General features: G+C 50.5%; 1 protein-coding gene across 1 annotated transcript in view; it reads right to left on the reverse strand.

The window, feature by feature from the left end:
- Positions 1–25,281, reverse strand: part of LOC134983044 (high affinity cGMP-specific 3',5'-cyclic phosphodiesterase 9A-like) — a gene marked incomplete at its 3' end in the record, with an annotated part of 122,392 nt that overhangs the window by 20,291 nt on the left and 76,820 nt on the right. Inside the window, exons 3-4 of the mRNA XM_063948743.1 lie at positions 24,338–24,406; positions 7,472–7,558 (exon numbers count right to left, since the gene is read on the reverse strand). Coding sequence (XP_063804813.1) covers positions 7,472–7,558; positions 24,338–24,406 — 156 coding nt within the window. The remainder of the gene's footprint in view (positions 1–7,471; positions 7,559–24,337; positions 24,407–25,281) is intronic.

Below are 25,281 nucleotides of genomic sequence, written 5' to 3' on the forward strand. Positions count from 1 at the left end.
TCTCAAGCTTGCAGAAGAGTTGATGACTTCTCAGGCGACGGAGGACCTCTTGAACTTGCTGTCGATTAGACTGCAAATCTCGGGAGAATATTAAGATGTCGTCGCGATAAACCACGACAGATTGGTACAGTAGATCTCGGAATATCTCATTGATATTCTGAAATGTAGGAACACAGCAGGTGCATTACTGAGTGCAAATGGCATTACCAAATATTCGTAGTGTCCGTCCCGAGTATTAAAAGCAATTTTCTATTTGTCGCCTGTTCAGATGCGTATGCACCCCTTAAGTCCAACTTAGAAAAAATGGTTGCTCCCTTGACCCGGTCGAAGAGTTCTGTAATTAGGGGTAGTGGGTAACGATTCTTGATCGTGATGTCATTTGACCCTCTGTAGTCTATGCACGGACGGAGACCCGAATCCTTTTTCTTGACAAAGAAACCCTCGCCAGCAGGAGAAGATGAAGGTCGTATAAAGTATCTCTCAAGATTCTCCTTAATATCGTCGGACATCGCAGCTGTTTCAGGAATAGAAAGAGGGTAGGTTCTTTCTCTGGGGGGTGATCTGCCTGGTAGGAGGTCAATGGGTCAATCCCATTCCAGATGTGGAGGTAGATTATCTGCCCCACCTTTGCTGAAGACGTTTGCAAAAGCATGGTATGGCTCTGGTAGCGTTTCTGGAATGGGAACTTCAGTTTTCCGGACAGGAATGACCTTTTTCAGGCACTGGGAATGACATGCAGGCCCGCAAAAAAGAATTTGCATAGTGATCCAATCTGCTTGCAGATTATGCTGCTTGAGCCATGGAAGACCGAGGACGATTGGCTGTAAAGACTTGGATATGACAAAGAAAGAAGGACTTCAGAGTTCGACTCCTACAAAGAGAGTCAAAGAACATGTCTCTTGGGTGATAGTCCCATGAGGGTTACCACTCCCATCTACAGCTATGAGAGTGATAGCTTGAGGTAGCTTCCTAACAGGAATGTGGTATTGGGACACCAGATCTGCTGAAATAAAGTTCCCTGCTGCACCGTAATCCAAAAGGGCTGGAATGGCTTTGAGGCTGGTGGGGACCTGCAGGGACACAGGGATAACAGAATTATTTTTGCTTGGAGAGATTATTTAGGTTCCTAGCTTCGGCACTCCTTCCCGAAACTAGGACCATCCGTTTCCCGGATGCTTGGAACAGGTGCTTACAAAATGACCGCCCTAAACCACAGTACATACAATTGTTGGCGGTGTTGCCTATCCTTGGCAGAGAGCTTGGAACAATTCACCTGCATGGGTCCAACGTCCATGGCTGGAGAACAGGGGCAAGGTGCAGGACGCGGCCTAGACCGTTCAAGGCTTGACTTCTCATGACACCTCTCTCGGATGCAGATATCTATTTTATTGCATAGTGACATAATGTCCTTGAGAGTAGCCGGCAAGTCATGAGACACCAACTCGTCTTTGAATTTTTCGGAGAGGCCCTGCCAGAAAGCTGCATTAAGAGCTTCTTTGTTCCACTGGAGGTCAGAAGCTAGGGTCTGGAACTCTACGATGTATTGACAAACGGACCTGGAACCTTGACAGACCCTCATGATCTCAATGGAGGTGGAACTAGGGCGATCAGGTTTGTTGAAGATTCCCCGGAATGACTCCAGGAACTTGGAGTAATTGCTGTAGATGGAGTCAGACCTTTCCCAAAAGTAGATATACCCACCCAAGGGCTTTCCCAGATAACAGGGACACTATGAAGGCCACTTTGGATTTGGAGGTAGGAAAGTTCTCAGGCTGGAGAGTAAAGTGCACATCACAGAGATTCAGGAACTTCCTACATAAATTTGAGTTCCCATCAAATTCTTCTGGTATTGGGGAGACGAAGGGTCTTAGTTACCCCAGAAGGATTCTGTGGCAGATCATAAACTGTAGATGGAGTAACAGAAGTAGCCATGGATGCCTGGAACCCATCTTGTCGGGCTGAGAGATCCTGTAAGCCTTTAACCATCTGTCGATGTACTAACTGAAGACCTTCCAGATGAGCTGCTATTGCTTGAAGCAGGTCTGCACTTAACCCAGTACCGCTACCCGGATCCATTTGGTCAGTGCTTACTGTCACGGCTGTTTGTGAACCCGGACTAGAACTGGACACTTGGGGTGCCCGGGACTGACTGCTGCCTGCCTCCCGGCCTGGGAGGTGATGGAGAGCCCCCGCACACCTTCTCACAGGTATCGCGGGGGGCTTCCGTCATTGCATTGCAATGTTAATCGCATATGTTAGTACATATGCGATTAACATTGCTGCGGTAGGCGGCGATGTATTTTAATACATCCCGCATTAGGTCTGGTCTTGAGTGATGTGGACAGAACTGGGCAGGCTTAATAAATGATCTACTCATACATACATGGCAGGTTGGCAGATAGGCTCTGGGTTGAAGGTGACCAGCTATGAGGAACTGGAACACTGGTGGTGTGAGCCACCAGTGCAATAGGTAGCTGGGTTGTCACCAAGGCTGAGAGTCTTGTGAAGACTGGTGAGTGTTAGAATGCTGGGAGGAGTCAGCAATGCAGAGAAGAGGAATGCTGGACAGAACCAGCAAGGCCGTGTTACCAAATGCTGGACGGATCCAGCGAGGTAGTTGGCAGAGGGCTGGGCGGAACCAGCACAACAGGTTCTCCAGATGTTGGACAGAACCAGCGGAGAAGCTTGCAGAGAATGCTGATGGAGTCAGCAATACAGGTTTTCCAAATGATGGACGATACTTTGTCAGTGCAGTGTGTTTCCTGGATGCTGAGAGATGCTGTGCCAGCACTGCTGGTTTCCAGATACTAAGGAGTAGTGAATCAGCACAGCCAGTTCTCTGGATGCTGGGGAGTGGTGAATCAGCACAGCAAGTTCTCTGGATGCTGAGGAGTGGTGAAAAAGCAGCAGCAGGGTTTCCAAATGCTGAAGTGCGCTGAATAGTACAGCAAGCTTTCTGGATGCTGATGAGTAGTGAATCAGCACAGCAAGTTCTCCGGATGCTGAGGAGTGGGGAATCGGCACAGCAAGTTCTCCGGATGCTGAGGAGTGGGGAATCGGCACAGCAAGTTCTCTGGGTGCTGAGGAGTGGGGAATCGGCACAGCAAGTTCTCTGGGTGCTGAGGAGTAGGGAATCGGCACAGCAAGTTCTCCGGATGCTGAGGAGTGGGGAATCGGCACAGCAAGTTCTCCGGATGCTGAGGAGTGGGGAATCGGCACAGCAAGTTCTCCGGATGCTGAGGAGTAGGGAATCAGCACAGCAAGTTCTCCGGATGCTGAGGAGTGGGGAATCGGCACAGCAAGTTCTCTGGGTGCTGAGGAGTAGGGAATCGGCACAGCAAGTTCTCTGGATGCTGAGGAGTGGGGAATCGGCACAGCAAGTTCTCTGGGTGCTGAGGAGTGGGGAATCGGCACAGCAAGTTCTCCGGATGCTGAGTGGGGAATCAGCACAGCAAGTTCTCTGGATGCTGAGGAGTGGGGAATCGGCACAGCAAGTTCTCCGGATGCTGAGTGGGGAATCGGCACAGCAAGTTCTCTGGGTGCTGAGGAGTGGGGAATTGGCACAGCAAGTTCTCTGGATGCTGAGTGGGGAATCAGCACAGCAAGTTCTCTGGGTGCTGAGGAGTGGGGAATCTGCACAGCAAGTTCTCTGGATGCTGAGTGGGGAATCGGCACAGCAAGTTCTCCGGATGCTGAGGAGTGGGGAATCAGCACAGCAAGTTCTCCGGATGCTGAGGAGTGGGGAATCGTCACAGCAAGTTCTCTGGATGCTGAGGAGTGGGGAATCGGCACAGCAAGTTCTCTGGATGCTGAGGAGTGGGGAATCGGCACAGCAAGTTCTCCGGATGCTGAGGAGTGGGGAATCAGCACAGCAAGTTCTCCGGATGCTGAGGAGTGGGGAATCGTCACAGCAAGTTCTCCGGATGCTGAGGAGTGGGGAATCAGCACAGCAAGTTCTCCGGATGCTGAGGAGTGGGGAATCGGCACAGCAAGTTCTCCGGATGCTGAGTGGGGAATCGGCACAGCAAGTTCTCAGGATGCTGAGGAGTGTGGAATCGTCACAGCAAGTTCTCCGGATGCTGAGGAGTGGGGAATCGTCACAGCAAGTTCTCCGGATGCTGAGGAGTGGGGAATCGCCACAGCAAGTTCTCTGGGTGCTGAGGAGTGGGGAATCGGCACAGCAAGTTCTCTGGATGCTGAGGAGTGGGGAATCGGCACAGCAAGTTCTCCTGGATGCTGAGGAGTGGGGAATCGTCACAGCAAGTTCTCTGGATGCTGAGTGGGGAATCAGCACAGCAAGTTCTCTGGATGCTGAGGAGTGGGGAATCGTCACAGCAAGTTCTCTGGATGCTGAGTGGGGAATCAGCACAGCAAGTTCTCCGGATGCTGAGGAGTGGGGAATCGGCACAGCAAGTTCTCTGGATGCTGAGTGGGGAATCAGCACAGCAAGTTCTCTGGATGCTGAGGAGTGGGGAATCGTCACAGCAAGTTCTCCGGATGCTGAGGAGTGGGGAATCAGCACAGCAAGTTCTCCGGATGCTGAGGAGTGGGGAATCGGCACAGCAAGTTCTCTTGGTGCTGAGGAGTGGGGAATCGGCACAGCAAGTTCTCCGGATGCTGAGGAGTGGGGAATCAGCACAGCAAGTTCTCTGGATGCTGAGGAGTGGGGAATCAGCACAACAAGTTCTCTGGATGCTGAGGAGTGGGGAATCGGCACAGCAAGTTCTCCGGATGCTGAGGAGTGGGGAATCGGCACAGCAAGTTCTCAGGATGCTGAGGAGTGGGGAATCGGCACAGCAAGTTCTCTGGATGCTGAGGAGTGGGGAATCGTCACAGCAAGTTCTCCGGATGCTGAGGAGTGGGGAATCGTCACAGCAAGTTCTCCGGATGCTGAGGAGTGGGGAATCAGCACAGCAAGTTCTCCGGATGCTGAGGAGTGGGGAATCAGCACAGCAAGTTCTCTGGATGCTGAGGAGTGGGGAATTGGCACAGCAAGTTCTCCGGATGCTGAGGAGTGGGGAATCAGCACAGCAAGTTCTCTGGATGCTGAGGAGTGTGGAATCGGCACAGCAAGTTCTCCGGATGCTGAGGAGTGGGGAATCGGCACAGCAAGTTCTCTGGATGCTGAGGAGTGGGTTATTGGCACAGCAAGTTCTCTGGATGCTGAGGAGTGGGGAATTGGCACAGCAAGTTCTCCGGATGCTGAGGAGTAGGGAATCAGCACAGCAAGTTCTCCGGATGCTGAGGAGTAGGGAATCGGCACAGCAAGTTCTCTGGATGCTGAGGAGTGGGGAATCGGCACAGCAAGTTCTCTGGATGCTGAGGAGTGGAGAATCGGCACAGCAAGTTCTCCGGATGCTGAGGAGTGGGGAATCAGCACAGCAAGTTCTCTGGATGCTGAGGAGTGGGGAATCAGCATAGCAAGTTCTCAGGATGCTGAGGAGTAGGGAATCGTCACAGCAAGTTCTCTGGATGCTGAGGAGTGGGGAATCAGCACAGCAAGTTCTCCGGATGCTGAGGAGTGGGGAATCAGCATAGCAAGTTCTCAGGATGCTGAGGAGTAGGGAATCGTCACAGCAAGTTCTCTGGATGCTGAGGAGTGGGGAATCAGCACAGCAAGTTCTCTGGATGCTGAGGAGTGGGGAATCAGCACAGCAAGTTCTCCGGATGCTGAGGAGTAGGGAATCGGCACAGCAAGTTCTCTGGATGCTGAGGAGTGGGGAATCAGCATAGCAAGTTCTCAGGATGCTGGTGGGACCAGCAGAGACACTGATGCCGCGGTGGTATTCAAACAGTCTCTGTCATGGCACTGTCCATGGAACTAAGCGGCGGGAACCTTGGCGTGGTGCGACCATGGATAACCACTATGGCCGCTTGGCAGAGAGGTGCAGCCATGGAGGCCCAAGTGCCGCGGCCGGCAGCACAGGACATCAGGGGAGCGCACAGATGAGGGATCGCGTCCAGCCTTGCAATTTAGGTAAGATAGAGAGCGACTGGGGAGCGCTGATAACCTCCATTTTGTGGCAATATGTGACAGGATATATATACGTTATGGGGACGACGGAAGATCTTTCATGCCGCAGGTGCAGCTGTCACCTGGATTAGTGCCTGTTCAGCAATACCGTCATCCAGTTCATTGTTTACCTGTAACTTCCGGTTAGGCGATATCTGGGAGCTGACGGCGCTCTAGTAGCACAAGGTGTTCGGAAACTTCTGCTAATTACATCAGCTGTATTGTCCGCACGCAGATTCAGCCCTCAGCCCCAACGCTTTCTCCCTACTAGGAAAACGTTCTTATAGTGGAATGGCTGGAGGCCTCGTTACACAAGGAGAGGTTTCCTGGGAGCGGGGCGGGGTGGGGTGGGGGTGGGGGTGGGGGGCACTGCCTCACCTGTCATAGACCGGTATATTTCAGAGTTTCGGCTATAAAAATGACTCCGATAACACAAAGTAGGTATTTATCATATATTCTTTATATTTTTCTTATCATTTTTATAGTCAAAACTCACCTGTCTGCACGTCTCTGATTTCTACAAATAGGGGGTAATTGAGAGGTAATCGTAGATGTGCTAACACACTGTCATGAGGGGAGACGCCGAGCACAGCGCTAGTCCGCTCCGCGTGTCACGCCCCCCCTGCGCACAAGTACAAAAGGATCGCACAGCGGCAATGCTTTTGTATTTGACAAGTAGCTCGCTACCTGCGCGGCTCCTGGCAGGGAGCTACTCGTCGCTGTCCGGGTCACAGCGGTTGCGTGTGACATCACGCAGCCGCCACAGCCCACCCCCCGCACAGTCCGAGCACGCCTGTATTGGCCGGACCGCCCCCCAAAATGGCGTCCCAATGCCACAGGCCCACCCCCTCACAACCAGTGAACGCCTCTGCGTGTCAATCAGGCAGAGGCGATCGCTGGGCTGAGATGCCGATAGCACATGCGCACTGCGGCGATCAGGTGTGAATTAGCCCCATAGTCTGAGGTATCCCAGTGTCCCCTCACTACTACTCTACTGCTTACTGGTACTACAGACGTCTCGCCCATCCAGCTGCTCCCGAGTCCTCCCAATGCTTTATCCCCTGCGTCATATATGTGTAACTAGCCAATGGGTGGCTGGGGGCGGGCAAATACAGGAAGGAGACGCCCACTGCTGTGTCCCGGGTACAGCGGCTGTGATACCTGGCGCTGATCCCCAGGGAAAGGAAAACACGCGCAGGTGTAAAAAATATATTGAAGGTACAATTAGAGTCCACTATTAACCCCCCCCCACCACGTGCCCCGCAGTCCCCGGCGAGTCACCGACACTGGGTGCCCGTTCCACAGATAGTACTGAGGTAAGTACTAGTGCTCTCCGCCCGTGTGTGGCCACCTGATCCAGAGCCTGCGCAGAAGCCGATTTCTTTCTCTGACGCCTGTGCAGGAATCTCAGATCCGTGCAATCAGAGCCATGCAATCTTCAGCGGGATTTTCTCTCACCAAAAATTTTTGAAGAGTTACAGCGTCTATCCTGAAACGTGTCACCAATTCCAGATCATAGAACATGTGTTCCAGGAGCGTCAGCATCTGCCAATGACAAGCCACATGTGAGCAGTGACATCATTACCTGTATTCTTCTTGTGCCCCCATATACCTGGCACGCGCCCCTCATTATCCTCTCCATCATTACCTGTATTCTTCATGTGCCCCCGTATACCTGGCACGGGCCCCTCATTATCCTCTCCTCATTACCTGTCTTCATGTGCCCCCATATACCTGGCACGGGCCACTCATTATCCTCTCCATCATTACCTGTCTTCTTCACGTGCCCCCATATACCTGGCACGGGCCTCTCATTATCCTCTCCATCATTACCTGTCTTCTTCATGTGCCCCCATATACCTGGCACTGGTCCCTCATTATCCTCTCCTCATTACCTGTCTTCTTCATGTGCCCCATATACCTGGCACGGGCCACTCATTATCCTCTCTATCATTACCTGTCTTCTTCATGTGCCCCCATATACCTGGCACGGGTCCCTCATTATCCTCTCCATCATTACCTATCTTCTGCATGTACCCCCATATACCTGGCACTGGCCCCTCATTATCCTCTCCATCATTACCTGTCTTCTGCATGTACCCCCATATACCTGGCACTGGCCCCTCATTATCCTCTCCATCATTACCTGTCTTCTTCATATGCCCCCATATACCTGGCACGGGTCCCTCATTAGCCTCTCCATCATTACCCGTCTTCTTCATGTACCCCCATATACCTGGCACGGGCCACTCATTATCCTCTCCATCATTACCTGTCTTCTTCATGTACCCCCATATACCTGGCACGGGCCCCTCATTATCCTCTCCATCATTACCTGCCTTCTTCATGTGCCCCCATATACCTGGCACAGGACCCTCATTATCCTCTCCATCATTACCCGTCTTCTTCATGTACCCCCATATACCTGGCACGGGCCACTCATTATCCTCTCTATCATTACCTGTCTTCTTCATGTGCCCCCATATACCTGGCACGGGCCCCTCATTATCCTCTCCATCATTACCTGTCTTCTTCATGTGCCCCCATATACCTGGCACGGGCCCCTCATTATCCTCTCCATCATTACCTGCCTTCTTCATGTGCCCCCATATACCTGGCACGGGCCCCTCATTATCCTCTCCATCATTACCTGTCTTCTTCATGTGCCCCCATATACCTGGCACGGGCCCCTCATTATCCTCTCCATCATTACCTGTCTTCTTCATGTGCCCCCATATACCTGGCACTGGCCCCTCATTATCCTCTCCATCATTACCTGTCTCCTTCATGTACCTCCATATACCTGGCACGGGCCCCTCATTATCCTCTCCATCATTACCCGTCTTCTTCATATGCCCCCATATACCTGGCTCGGGCCCCTCATTATCCTCTCCATCATTACCTGTCTTCTTCACGTGCCCCCATATACCTGGCACTGGCCCCTCATTATCCTCTCCATCATTACCTGTCTTCATGTACCTCCATATACCTGGCACGGGTCCCTCATTATCCTCTCCATCATTACCTGTCTTCTTCATGTGCCCCCATATACCTGGCACGGGCCACTCATTATCCTCTCCATCATTACCTATCTTCTTCATATGCCCCCATATACCTGGCACGGGCCCCTCATTATCCTCTCCATCATTACCTGTCTTCTTCATGTGCCCCCATATACCTGGCACGGGCCCCTCATTATCCTCTCCATCATTACCTGTCTCCTTCATGTTCCCCCATATACCTGGCACGCGCCCCTCATTATCCTCTCCATCATTACCTGTATTCTTAATGTGCCCCCATATACCTGGCACGGGCCCCTCATTATCCTCTCCATCATTACCTGTCTTCTTCATGTGCCCCCATATACCTGGCACGGGTCATTCATTATCCTCTCCTCATTACCTGTCTTCTTCATGTACCCCCATATACCTGGCACGGGCCTCTCATTATCTTCTCTATCATTACCTGCCTTCTTCATGTGCCCCCATATACCTGGCACGGGCCCCTCATTATCCTCTCCATCATTACCTGTCTTCTTCATATGCCCCCATATACCTGGCACGGGCCCCTCATTATCCTCTCCATCATTACCTGTCTTCTTCATATGCCCCCATATACCTGGCACGGGCCCCTCATTATCCTCTCCATCATTACCTGTCTTCTTCATATGCCCCCATATACCTGGCACGGGACCCTCATTATCCTCTCCATCATTACCTGTCTTCTTCATGTACCCCCATATACCTGGCACGGGCCACTCATTATCCTCTCCATCATTACCTGTCTTCTTCATGTTCCCCCATATACCTGGCACGGGCCACTCATTATCCTCTCCATCATTACCTATCTTCTTCATGTGCCCCCATATACCTGGCACTGGTCCCTCATTATCCTCTCCATCATTACCTGTCTTCTTCATATGCCCCCATATACCTGGCACTGGCCTCTCATTATCCTCTCCATCATTACCCGTCTTCTTCATGTGCCCCCATATACCTGGCACTGGCCACTCATTATCCTCTCCATCATTACCTGTCTCCTTCATGTTCCCCCATATACCTGGCACGGGCCCCTCATTATCCTCTCCATCATTACCTGTCTTCTTCATGTACCCCCATATACCTGGCACTGGCCACTCATTATCCTCTCCATCATTACCTGTCTTCTTCATGTGCCCCCATATACCTGGCACTGGTCCCTCATTATCCTCTCCATCATTACCTGTCTTCTTCATGTGCCCCCATATACCTGGCACGGGCCACTCATTATCCTCTCCATCATTACCTGTCTTCTTCATGTGCCCCCATATACCTGGCACTGGCCCCTCATTATCCTCTCAATCATTACCTGTCTTCTTCATATGCCTCCATATACCTGGCACGGGCCCCTCATTATCCTCTCCATCATTACCTGCCTTCTTCATGTACCCCCATATACCTGGCACTGGCCTCTCATTATCCTCTCCATCATTACCCGTCTTCTTCATGTACCCCCATATACCTGGCACGGGCCACTCATTATCCTCTCCATCATTACCTGTCTTCTTCATGTGCCCCCATATACCTGGCACGGGCCCCTCATTATCCTCTCCATCATTACCTGTCTTCTTCATGTGCCCCCATATACCTGGCACGGGCCCCTCATTATCCTCTCCATCATTACCTGTCTTCTTCATGTGCCCCCATATACCTGGCACGGGCCCCTCATTATCCTCTCCTCATTACCTGTCTTCATGTGCCCCCATATACCTGGCACGGGTCATTCATTATCCTCTCCATCATTACCTGTCTTCTTCATGTGCCCCCATATACCTGGCACGGGCCCCTCATTATCCTCTCCATCATTACCTGTCTTCTTCATATGCCCCCATATACCTGGCACGGGCCACTCATTATCCTCTCCATCATTACCTGTCTTCTTCATGTACCCCCATATACCTGGCACAGGCCCCTCATTATCCTCTCCATAACTACCTGTCTTCTTCATGTGCCCCCATATACCTGGCACTGGTCCCTCATTATCCTCTCCATAATTACCTGTCTTCTTCATGTTCCCCCATATACCTGGCACGGGTCACTCATTATCCTCTCCATAACTACCTGTCTTCTTCATGTGCCCCCATATACCTGGCACTGGCCACTCATTATCCTCTCCATAACTACCTGTCTTCTTCATGTGCCCCCATATACCTGGCACTGGCCACTCATTATCCTCTCCATCATTACCTGTCTTCTTCATGTACCCCCATATACCTGGCACGGGCCCCTCATTATCCTCTCCATCATTACCTGTCTTCTTCATGTGCCCCCATATACCTGGCACTGGCCCCTCATTATCCTCTCCATCAGTACCTGTCTTCTTCATGTACCCCCATATACCTGGCACGGGCCACTCATTATCCTCTCCATCAGTACCTGTCTTCTTCATGTACCCCCATATACCTGGCACGGGCCCCTCATTATCCTCTCCGTCATTACCTGTCTTCTTCATGTGCCCCCATATACCTGGCACGGGCCCCTCATTATCCTCTCCATCATTACCTGTCTTCTTCATGTACCCCCATATACCTGGCACTGGCCACTCATTATCCTCTCCATCATTACCTGTCTTCTTCATGTACCCCCATATACCTGGCACGGGCCCCTCATTATCCTCTCCATCATTACCTGTCTTCTTCATGTGCCCCCATATACCTGGCACGGGCCACTCATTATCCTCTCCATCATTACCTGTCTTCTTCATGTACCCCCATATACCTGGCACGGGCCCCTCATTATCCTCTCCGTCATTACCTGTCTTCTTCATGTGCCCCCATATACCTGGCACTGGCCCCTCATTATCCTCTCCATCATTACCTGTCTTCTTCATGTGCCCCCATATACCTGGCACTGGCCCCTCATTATCCTCTCCATCATTACCCGTCTTCTTCATATTCCCCCATATACCTGGCACTGGTCCCTCATTATCCTCTCCATCATTACCTGTCTTCTTCATGTGCCCCCATATACCTGGCACTGGTCCCTCATTATCCTCTCCATCATTACCTGTCTTCTTCATGTACCCCCATATACCTGGCACGGGCCCCTCATTATCCTCTCCATCATTACCCGTCTTCTTCATGTGCCCCCATATACCTGGCACAGGCCACTCATTATCCTCTCCATAATTACCTGTCTTCTTCATGTGCCCCCATATACCTGGCACGGGCCCCTCATTATCCTCTCCTCATTACCCGTCTTCTTCATGTGCCCCATATACCTGGCACGGGCCCCTCATTATCCTCTCCATCATTACCTATCTTCTGCATGTACCCCCATATACCTGGCACAGGCCCCTCATTATCCTCTCCATCATTACCTATCTTCTGCATGTGCCCCCATATACCTGGCACGGGCCCCTCATTATCCTCTCCATCATTACCTATCTTCTGCATGTACCCCCATATACCTGGCACTGGCCCCTCATTATCCTCTCCATCATTACCTGTCTTCTTCACGTGCCCCCATATACATGGCACTTGCCCCTCATTATCCTCTCCATCATTACCCGTCTTCTTCATGTACCCCCATATACCTGGCACTGGCCCCTCATTATCCTCTCCATCATTACCCGTCTTCTTCATGTACCCCCATATACCTGGCACAGGCCCCTCATTATCCTCTCCATCATTACCTATCTTCTGCATGTACCCCCATATACATGGCACTTGCCCCTCATTATCCTCTCCATCATTACCTGTCTTCTTCATGTGCCCCCATATACCTGGCACGGGCCCCTCATTATCCTCTCCATCATTACCTATCTTCTGCATGTACCCCCATATACCTGGCACTGGCCCCTCATTATCCTCTCCATCATTACCTGTCTTCTTCACGTGCCCCCATATACATGGCACTTGCCCCTCATTATCCTCTCCATCATTACCCGTCTTCTTCATGTACCCCCATATACCTGGCACTGGCCCCTCATTATCCTCTCCATCATTACCTATCTTCTGCATGTACCCCCATATACCTGGCACAGGCCCCTCATTATCCTCTCCATCATTACCTATCTTCTGCATGTACCCCCATATACATGGCACTTGCCCCTCATTATCCTCTCCATCATTACCTGTCTTCTTCATGTGCCCCCATATACCTGGCACTTGCCCCTCATTATCCTCTCCATCATTACCTGTCTTCTTCACGTGCCCCCAAATACCTGGCACGGGCCCCTCATTATCCTCTCCATCATTACCTGTCTTCTTCATGTACCCCCATATACCTGGCACTGGCCCCTCATTATCCTCTCCATCATTACCTGTCTTCTTCATGTACCCCCATATACCTGGCACTGGTCCCTCATTATCCTCTCCATCATTACCTGTCTTCTTCATGTGCCCCCATATACCTGGCACGGGCCCCTCATTATCCTCTCCATCATTACCTATCTTCTGCATGTACCCCCATATACATGGCACTTGCCCCTCATTATCCTCTCCATCATTACCTGTCTTCTTCATGTGCCCCCATATACCTGGCACTTGCCCCTCATTATCCTCTCCATCATTACCTGTCTTCTTCATGTGCCCCCATATACCTGGCACTTGCCCCTCATTATCCTCTCCATCATTACCTGTCTTCTTCATATGCCCCCATATACCTGGCACGGGCCACTCATTATCCTCTCCATCATTACCTGTCTTCATCATGTACCCCCATATACCTGGCACAGGCCACTCATTATCCTCTCCATCATTACCTGCCTTCTTCATGTGCCCCCATATACCTGGCACGGGCCACTCATTATCCTCTCCATCATTACCTGTCTTCTTCATATTCCCCCATATACCTGGCACTGGCCCCTCATTATCCTCTCCATCATTACCTGTCTTCTTCATGTGCCCCCATATACCTGGCACTGGCCACTCATTATCCTCTCCATCATTACCTGTCTTCTTCATGTGCCCCCATATACCTGGCACGGGCCCCTCATTATCCTCTCCTCATTACCTGTCTTCATGTGCCCCCATATACCTGGCACGGGTCATTCATTATCCTCTCCATCATTACCTGTCTTCTTCATGTGCCCCCATATACCTGGCACGGGCCCCTCATTATCCTCTCCATCATTACCTGTCTTCTTCATGTGCCCCCATATACCTGGCACGGGTCCCTCATTATCCTATCCATCATTACCCGTCTTCTTCATGTACCCCCATATACCTGGCACGGGCCTCTCATTATCCTCTCCATAACTACCTGTCTTCTTCATGTGCCCCCATATACCTGGCACTGGTCCCTCATTATCCTCTCCATAATTACCTGTCTTCTTCATGTTCCCCCATATACCTGGCACTGGCCACTCATTATCCTCTCCATCATTACCTGTCTTCTTCATGTACCCCCATATACCTGGCACGGGCCACTCATTATCCTCTCCATCATTACCTGTCTTCATCATGTGCCCCCATATACCTGGCACTGGTCCCTCATTATCCTCTCCATCATTACCCGTCTTCTTCATATACCCCCATATACCTGGCACGGGCCTCTCATTATCCTCTCCATAACTACCTGTCTTCTTCATGTGCCCCCATATACCTGGCACTGGTCCCTCATTATCCTCTCCATAATTACCTGTCTTCTTCATGTTCCCCCATATACCTGGCACTGGCCCCTCATTATCCTCTCCATCATTACCTGTCTTCTTCATGTGCCCCCATATACCTGGCACGGGCCACTCATTATCCTCTCCATCATTACCTGTCTTCATGTACCCCCATATACCTGGCACTGGCCCCTCATTATCCTCTCCATCATTACCTATCTTCTGCATGTACCCCCATATACCTGGCACGGGCCACTCATTATCCTCTCCATCATTACCTATCTTCTTCATATGCCCCCATATACCTGGCACAGGACCCTCATTATCCTCTCCATCATTACCTGTCTTCTTCATGTGCCCCCATATACCTGGCACGGGCCCCTCATTATCCTCTCCATCATTACCTATCTTCTGCATGTACCCCAATATACCTGGCACAGGCCCCTCATTATCCTCTCCATCATTACCTATCTTCTGCATGTACCCCCATATACATGGCACTTGCCCCTCATTATCCTCTCCATCATTACCCGTCTTCTTCATGTACCCCCATATACCTGGCACTGGCCCCTCATTATCCGCTCCATCATTACCCGTCTTCTTCATGTACCCCCATATACCTGGCACAGGCCCCTCATTATCCTCTCCATCATTACCTATCTTCTGCATGTACCCCCATATACCTGGCACAGGCCCCTCATTATCCTCTCCATCATTACCTATCTTCTGCATGTACCCCCATATACATGGCACTTGCCCCTCATTATCCTCTCCATCATTACCCGTCTTTTTCATGTGCCCCCATATACCTGGCACGGGCCCCTCATTATCCTCTCCATCATTACCTATCTTCTGCATGTACCCCCATATACCTGACACTGGCCCCTCATTATCCTCTCCATCATTACCTGTCTTCTTCATGTGCCCCCATATACCTGGCACAGGACCCTCATTATCCTCTCCATCATTACCTGTCTTCTTCATGTGCCCCCATATACCTGGCACGGGCCCCTCATTATCCTCTCCATCATTACCCGTCTTCTTCATGTACCCCCATATACCTGGCACAGGCCCCTCATTATCCTCTCCATCATTACCTATCTTCTGCATGTACCCCCATATACCTGGCACAGGCCCCTCATTATCCTCTCCATCATTACCTATCTTCTGCATGTACCCCCATATACATGGCACTTGCCCCTCATTATCCTCTCCATCATTACCCGTCTTCTTCATGTGCCCCCATATACCTGGCACGGGCCCCTCATTATCCTCTCCATCATTACCTATCTTCTGCATGTACCCCCATATACCTGACACTGGCCCCTCATTATCCTCTCCATCATTACCTGTCTTCTTCATGTGCCCCCATATACCTGGCACAGGACCCTCATTATCCTCTCCATCATTACCTGTCTTCTTCATGTACCCCCATATACCTGGCACGGGCCCCTCATTATCCTCTCCATCATTACCTGTCTTCTTCATGTGCCCCCATATACCTGGCACTGGCCCCTCATTATCCTCTCCATCAGTACCTGTCTTCTTCATGTACCCCCATATACCTGGCACGGGCCACTCATTATCCTCTCCATCAGTACCTGTCTTCTTCATGTACCCCCATATACCTGGCACGGGCCCCTCATTATCCTCTCCGTCATTACCTGTCTTCTTCATGTGCCCCCATATACCTGGCACGGGCCCCTCATTATCCTCTCCATCATTACCTGTCTTCTTCATGTACCCCCATATACCTGGCACTGGCCACTCATTATCCTCTCCATCATTACCTGTCTTCTTCATGTACCCCCATATACCTGGCACAGGCCCCTCATTATCCTCTCCATCATTACCTGTCTTCTTCATGTGCCCCCATATACCTGGCACGGGCCACTCATTATCCTCTCCATCATTACCTGTCTTCTTCATGTACCCCCATATACCTGGCACGGGCCCCTCATTATCCTCTCCGTCATTACCTGTCTTCTTCATGTGCCCCCATATACCTGGCACTGGCCCCTCATTATCCTCTCCATCATTACCTGTCTTCTTCATGTGCCCCCATATACCTGGCACTGGCCCCTCATTATCCTCTCCATCATTACCCGTCTTCTTCATATTCCCCCATATACCTGGCACTGGTCCCTCATTATCCTCTCCATCATTACCTGTCTTCTTCATGTGCCCCCATATACCTGGCACTGGTCCCTCATTATCCTCTCCATCATTACCTGTCTTCTTCATGTACCCCCATATACCTGGCACGGGCCCCTCATTATCCTCTCCATCATTACCCGTCTTCTTCATGTGCCCCCATATACCTGGCACAGGCCACTCATTATCCTCTCCATAATTACCTGTCTTCTTCATGTGCCCCCATATACCTGGCACGGGCCCCTCATTATCCTCTCCTCATTACCCGTCTTCTTCATGTGCCCCATATACCTGGCACGGGCCCCTCATTATCCTCTCCATCATTACCTATCTTCTGCATGTACCCCCATATACCTGGCACAGGCCCCTCATTATCCTCTCCATCATTACCTATCTTCTGCATGTGCCCCCATATACCTGGCACGGGCCCCTCATTATCCTCTCCATCATTACCTATCTTCTGCATGTACCCCCATATACCTGCCACTGGCCCCTCATTATCCTCTCCATCATTACCTGTCTTCTTCACGTGCCCCCATATACATGGCACTTGCCCCTCATTATCCTCTCCATCATTACCCGTCTTCTTCATGTACCCCCATATACCTGGCACTGGCCCCTCATTATCCTCTCCATCATTACCCGTCTTCTTCATGTACCCCCATATACCTGGCACAGGCCCCTCATTATCCTCTCCATCATTACCTATCTTCTGCATGTACCCCCATATACATGGCACTTGCCCCTCATTATCCTCTCCATCATTACCTGTCTTCTTCATGTGCCCCCATATACCTGGCACGGGCCCCTCATTATCCTCTCCATCATTACCTATCTTCTGCATGTACCCCCATATACCTGGCACTGGCCCCTCATTATCCTCTCCATCATTACCTGTCTTCTTCACGTGCCCCCATATACATGGCACTTGCCCCTCATTATCCTCTCCATCATTACCCGTCTTCTTTATGTACCCCCATATACCTGGCACTGGCCCCTCATTATCCTCTCCATCATTACCCATCTTCTGCATGTACCCCCATATACCTGGCACAGGCCCCTCATTATCCTCTCCATCATTACCTATCTTCTGCATGTACCCCCATATACATGGCACTTGCCCCTCATTATCCTCTCCATCATTACCTGTCTTCTTCATGTGCCCCCATATACCTGGCACTTGCCCCTCATTATCCTCTCCATCATTACCTGTCTTCTTCACGTGCCCCCAAATACCTGGCACGGGCCCCTCATTATCCTCTCCATCATTACCTGTCTTCTTCATGTACCCCCATATACCTGGCACTGGCCCCTCATTATCCTCTCCATCATTACCTGTCTTCTTCATGTGCCCCCATATACCTGGCACTGGTCCCTCATTATCCTCTCCATCATTACCTGTCTTCTTCATGTACCCCCATATACCTGGCACTGGTCCCTCATTATCCTCTCCATCATTACCTGTCTTCTTCATGTGCCCCCATATACCTGGCACGGGCCCCTCATTATCCTCTCCATCATTACCTATCTTCTGCATGTACCCCCATATACATGGCACTTGCCCCTCATTATCCTCTCCATCATTACCTGTCTTCTTCATGTGCCCCCATATACCTGGCACTTGCCCCTCATTATCCTCTCCATCATTACCTGTCTTCTTCATGTGCCCCCATATACCTGGCACTTGCCCCTCATTATCCTCTCCATCATTACCTGTCTTCTTCATATGCCCCCATATACCTGGCACGGGCCACTCATTATCCTCTCCATCATTACCTGTCTTCATCATGTACCCCCATATACCTGGCACAGGCCACTCATTATCCTCTCCATCATTACCTGCCTTCTTCATATGCCCCCATATACCTGGCACGGGCCACTCATTATCCTCTCCATCATTACCTGTCTTCTTCATATTCCCCCATATACCTGGCACTGGCCCCTCATTATCCTCTCCATCATTACCTGTCTTCTTCATGTGCCCCCATATACCTGGCACTGGACACTCATTATCCTCTCCATCATTACCTGTCTTCTTCATGTGCCCCCATATACCTGGCACGGGCCCCTCATTATCCTCTCCTCATTACCTGTCTTCATGTGCCCCCATATACCTGGCACGGGTCATTCATTATCCTCTCCATCATTACCTGTCTTCTTCATGTGCCCCCATATACCTGGCACGGGCCCCTCATTATCCTCTCCATCATTACCTGTCTTCTTCATGTGCCCCCATATACCTGGCACGGGTCCCTCATTATCCTATCCATCATTACCCGTCTTCTTCATGTACCCCCATATACCTGGCACGGGCCTCTCATTATCCTCTCCATAACTACCTGTCTTCTTCATGTGCCCCCATATACCTGGCACTGGTCCCTCATTATCCTCTCCATAATTACCTGTCTTCTTCATGTTCCCCCATATACCTGGCACTGGCCACTCATTATCCTCTCCATCATTACCTGTCTTCTTCATGTACCCCCATATACCTGGCACGGGCCACTCATTATCCTCTCCATCATTACCTGTCTTCATCATGTGCCCCCATATACCTGGCACTGGTCCCTCATTATCCTCTCCATCATTACCCGTCTTCTTCATGTACCCCCATATACCTGGCACGGGCCTCTCATTATCCTCTCCATAACTACCTGTCTTCTTCATGTGCCCCCATATACCTGGCACTGGTCCCTCATTATCCTCTCCATAATTACCTGTCTTCTTCATGTTCCCCCATATACCTGGCACTGGCCCCTCATTATCCTCTCCATCATTACCTGTCTTCTTCATGTGCCCCCATATACCTGGCACGGGCCACTCATTATCCTCTCCATCATTACCTGTCTTCATGTACCCCCATATACCTGGCACTGGCCCCTCATTATCCTCTCCATCATTACCTATCTTCTGCATGTACCCCCATATACCTGGCACGGGCCACTCATTATCCTCTCCATCATTACCTATCTTCTTCATATGCCCCCATATACCTGGCACAGGACCCTCATTATCCTCTCCATCATTACCTGTCTTCTTCATGTGCCCCCATATACCTGGCACGGGCCCCTCATTATCCTCTCCATCATTACCTATCTTCTGCATGTACCCCAATATACCTGGCACAGGCCCCTCATTATCCTCTCCATCATTACCTATCTTCTGCATGTACCCCCATATACATGGCACTTGCCCCTCATTATCCTCTCCATCATTACCCGTCTTCTTCATGTACCCCCATATACCTGGCACTGGCCCCTCATTATCCGCTCCATCATTACCCGTCTTCTTCATGTACCCCCATATACCTGGCACAGGCCCCTCATTATCCTCTCCATCATTACCTATCTTCTGCATGTACCCCCATATACCTGGCACAGGCCCCTCATTATCCTCTCCATCATTACCTATCTTCTGCATGTACCCCCATATACATGGCACTTGCCCCTCATTATCCTCTCCATCATTACCCGTCTTCTTCATGTGCCCCCATATACCTGGCACGGGCCCCTCATTATCCTCTCCATCATTACCTATCTTCTGCATGTACCCCCATATACCTGACACTGGCCCCTCATTATCCTCTCCATCATTACCTGTCTTCTTCATGTGCCCCCATATACCTGGCACAGGACCCTCATTATCCTCTCCATCATTACCTGTCTTCTTCATGTGCCCCCATATACCTGGCACGGGCCCCTCATTATCCTCTCCATCATTACCCGTCTTCTTCATGTACCCCCATATACCTGGCACAGGCCCCTCATTATCCTCTCCATCATTACCTATCTTCTGCATGTACCCCCATATACCTGGCACAGGCCCCTCATTATCCTCTCCATCATTACCTATCTTCTGCATGTACCCCCATATACATGGCACTTGCCCCTCATTATCCTCTCCATCATTACCCGTCTTCTTCATGTGCCCCCATATACCTGGCACGGGCCCCTCATTATCCTCTCCATCATTACCTATCTTCTGCATGTACCCCCATATACCTGACACTGGCCCCTCATTATCCTCTCCATCATTACCTGTCTTCTTCATGTGCCCCCATATACCTGGCACAGGACCCTCATTATCCTCTCCATCATTACCTGTCTTCTTCATGTACCCCCATATACCTGGCACGGGCCCCTCATTATCCTCTCCATCATTACCTGTCTTCTTCATGTACCCCCATATACCTGGCACTGGCCTCTCATTATCCTCCCCATCATTACCTGTCTTCTTCATGTACCTCCATATACCTGGCACGGGCCCCTCATTATCCTCTCCATCATTACCTGTCTTCTTCATGTACCCCCATATACCTGGCATGGGCCCCTCATTATCCTCTCCATCATTACCTGTCTTCTTCATGTACCCCCATATACCTGGCACGGGCCCCTCATTATCCTCTCCATCATTACCTGTCTTCTTCATGTGCCCCCATATACCTGGCACGGGCCCCTCATTATCCTCTCCATCATTACCTGTCTTCTTCATGTGCCCCTATATACCTGGCACGGGCCACTCATTATCCTCTCCATCATTACCTGCCTTCTTCATGTGCCCCCATATACCTGGCACGGGCCACTCATTATCCTCTCCATCATTACCTGCCTTCTTCATGTACCCCCATATACCTGGCACGGGCCCCTCATTATCCTCTCCATCATTACCCGTCTTCTTCATGTACCCCCATATACCTGGCACGGGCCCCTCATTATCCTATCCATCATTACCTGTCTTCTTCATGTGCCCCCATATACCTGGCACGGGCCACTCATTATCCTCTCCATCATTACCTGCCTTCTTCATGTGCCCCCATATACCTGGCACGGGTCCCTCATTAACCTCTCCATCATTACCTGTCTTCTTCATATGCCCCCATATACCTGGCACGGGCCACTCATTATCCTCTCCATCATTACCTGTCTTCTTCATGTGCCCCCATATACCTGGCACGGGCCCCTCATTATCCTCTCCATCATTACCCGTCTTCTACATGTACCCCCATATACCTGGCACGGGCCCCTCATTATCCTCTCCATCATTACCTGTCTTCTTCATGTGCCCCCATATACCTGGCACGGGCCCCTCATTATCCTCTCCTCATTACCCGTCTTCTACATGTACCCCCATATACCTGGCACGGGCCCCTCATTATCCTCTCCATCATTACCCGTCTTCTTCATATACCCCCATATACCTGGCACGGGCCACTCATTATCCTCTCCATCATTACCTGTCTTCTTCATGTGCCCCCATATACCTGGCACGGGCCCCTCATTATCCTCTCCATCATTACCTGTCTTCTTCATGTACCCCCATATACCTGGCACGGGCCCCTCATTATCCTCTCCATCATTACCCGTCTTCTTCATATGCCCCCATATACCTGGCACGGGCCCCTCATTATCCTCTCCATCATTACCTGTCTTCTTCATGTGCCCCCATATACCTGGCACGGGCCCCTCATTATCCTCTCCATCATTACCTGTCTTCTTCATGTGCCCCCATATACCTGGCACGGGCCACTCATTATCCTCTCCATCATTACCTGTCTTCTTCATGTGCCCCCATATACCTGGCACAGGACCCTCATTATCCTCTCCATCATTACCTGTCTTCTTCATGTGCCCCCATATACCTGGCACGGGCCCCTCATTATCCTCTCCATCATTACCCGTCTTCTTCATGTACCCCCATATACCTGGCACGGGCCCCTCATTATCCTCTCCATCATTACCTGCCGTCTTCATATGCCCCCATATACCTGGCACGGGCCCCTCATTATCCTCTCCATCATTACCTGTCTTCTTCATGTGCCCCCATATACCTGGCACGGGCCACTCATTATCCTCTCCATCATTACCCGTCTTCTTCATATACCTCCATATACCTGGCACGGGCCCCTCATTATCCTCTCCATCATTACCTGTCTTCTTCATGTACCCCCATATACCTGGCACTGGCCCCTCATTATCCTCTCCATCATTACCTGTCTTCTTCATGTGCCCCCATATACCTGGCACGGGCCACTCATTATCCTCTCCATCATTACCCGTCTTCTTCACGTGCCCCCAAATACCTGGCACGGGCCCCTCATTATCCTCTCCATCATTACCTATCTTCTTCATGTGCCCCCATATACCTGGCACGGGCCCCTCATTATCCTCTCCAGCATTACCTGCCTTCTTCATGTGCCCCCATATACCTGGCACGGGCCACTCATTATCCTCTCCGTCATTACCTATCTTCATTTGCCCCCATATACCTGGCACGGGCCCCTCATTATCCTCTCCATCATTACCTGCCTTCTTTATGTGCCCCCATATACCTGGCACGGGCCACTCATCCTCTCCATCATTACCTATCTTCATTTGCCCCCATATACCTGGCACGGGCCCCTCATTATCCTCTCGGTCATTACCTATCTTCTGCATGTACCCCCATATACCTGGCACTGGCCCCTCATTATCCTCTCCATCATTACCTGTCTTCTTCACGTGCCCCCATATACCTGGCACGGGCCCCTCATTATCCTCTCCATCATTACCTGTCTTCTTCATGTACCCCCATATACCTGGCACGGGCCTCTCATTATCCTCTCCATCATTACCTGTCTTCATCATGTGCCCCCATATACCTGGCTCGGGCCCCTCATTTGCCTCTCCATCATTACCTATCTTCTGCATGTACCCCCATATACCTGGCACGGGCCCCTCATTATCCTCTCCATCATTACCTATCTTCTGCATGTACCCCCATATACCTGGCACGGGCCACTCATTATCCTCTCCGTCATTACCTATCTTCTGCATGTACCCCCATATACCTGGCACGGGCCACTCATTATCCTCTCCATCATTACCTGTCTTCTTCATATGCCCCCATATACCTGGCACGGGCCCCTCATTATCCTCTCCATCATTACCTATCTTCTGCATGTACCCCCATATACCTGGCATGGGCCCCTCATTATCCTCTCCATCATTACCTATCTTCTGCATGTACCCCCATATACCTGGCACGGGCCACTCATTATCCTCTCCGTCATTACCTATCTTCTGCATGTACCCCCATATACCTGGCACGGGCCACTCATTATCCTCTCCATCATTACCTGTCTTCTTCATGTACCCCCATATACCTGGCATGGGCCCCTCATTATCCTCTCCATCATTACCTATCTTCTGCATGTACCCCATATACCTGGCACGGGCCACTCATTATCCTCTCCGTCATTACCTATCTTCTGCATGTACCCCCATATACCTGGCACTGGCCACTCATTATCCTCTCCTCATTTCCTGTCTTCTTCATCAATCCTATTATCTAGACAGTAGCCACTCATTACTTTCCTTATGTGGACCGGTCACCTTCTATCTGTGTTGAGTATTAAAACCAAAGGACGTTTCCACATACAGTTACTCAGGGATTTTTCTTTGAGAAGAGACAGATGTGATATAGGAAATGTATAGCTCATTGTAAGGAGTGTTATAGCCTCCCCTAATGTAACACAGGAATTATGCCCTCTCTCACTGTCACCATAATTAATCGTAGTCTCTGCTGCCTCTGGGGTTTTACCTCTTCATTTTGTATATCCCACACATTGAACGTTGGTTCCTTCAGAGCATTTCTAATCTTCACTGGAATCTGGGGATGTAATCAGAGGGAGACATATCAGGAGCATTTTGTAAATACTTTCCATACCCCATCTCCATCTACGTAGTGTCCACCCCATCTACTGTCTCCTAATCTCTACTACATACTTTCTCCTCCCTGTCTCCTAATCTCTATGCACTGTCTCCTCCCTGTCTCCTAATCTCTATGTACTGTCTCCTCCCTGTCTCCTAATCTCTATGTACTGTCTCCTCCCTGTCTCCTAATCTCTATGTACTGTCTTCTCCCTGTCTACTAATCCATATGTACTGTCTCCTCCCCGTCTCCTAATCTCTACTACGTAGTGTCCTCCATGTCTACTGATCTCTACTACGTACTGTCTCCTCCTAGTCTCCTAATCTATAAATTTACTCTCTCCTAATCTCTATGTACTGTCTCCTCCTGGTTTTCTAATTTCTACGTACTGTCTCCTCCTTGTCTCCTAATCTATACGTACTGTCTCCTCCATGTCTCCTAATATCTACTACATCCTGTCTCCTCCTTGTCTCCTAATCTCTATGTATTGTCTACTCCCTGTCTACTAATCTCTATGTACCGTCTCCTCCATGTCTCCTAATCTCTACTACGTACTGTTTTCTCCATGTCTCCTAATCTCGACTACGTACTGTTTTCTCCATGTCTCCTAATCTCTACTATGTAGTGTCCTCCATTTCTACTAATCTCTACTAAATACTGTCTCCTCCTTGTCTCCTAATCTCTACTACATCCTGTCTCCTCCTTGTCTCCTAATCTCTATGTATTGTCTACTCCCTGTCTACTAATCTCTATGTACCGTCTCCACCATGTCTCCTAATATCTACTACGTACTGTTTTCTCCCTGTCTCCTAATCTCTACCATGTACTGTCTC

Source organism: Pseudophryne corroboree (genome assembly GCF_028390025.1).
Source record: "Pseudophryne corroboree isolate aPseCor3 chromosome 2 unlocalized genomic scaffold, aPseCor3.hap2 SUPER_2_unloc_2, whole genome shotgun sequence".
NCBI lineage: Eukaryota > Metazoa > Chordata > Amphibia > Anura > Myobatrachidae > Pseudophryne > Pseudophryne corroboree.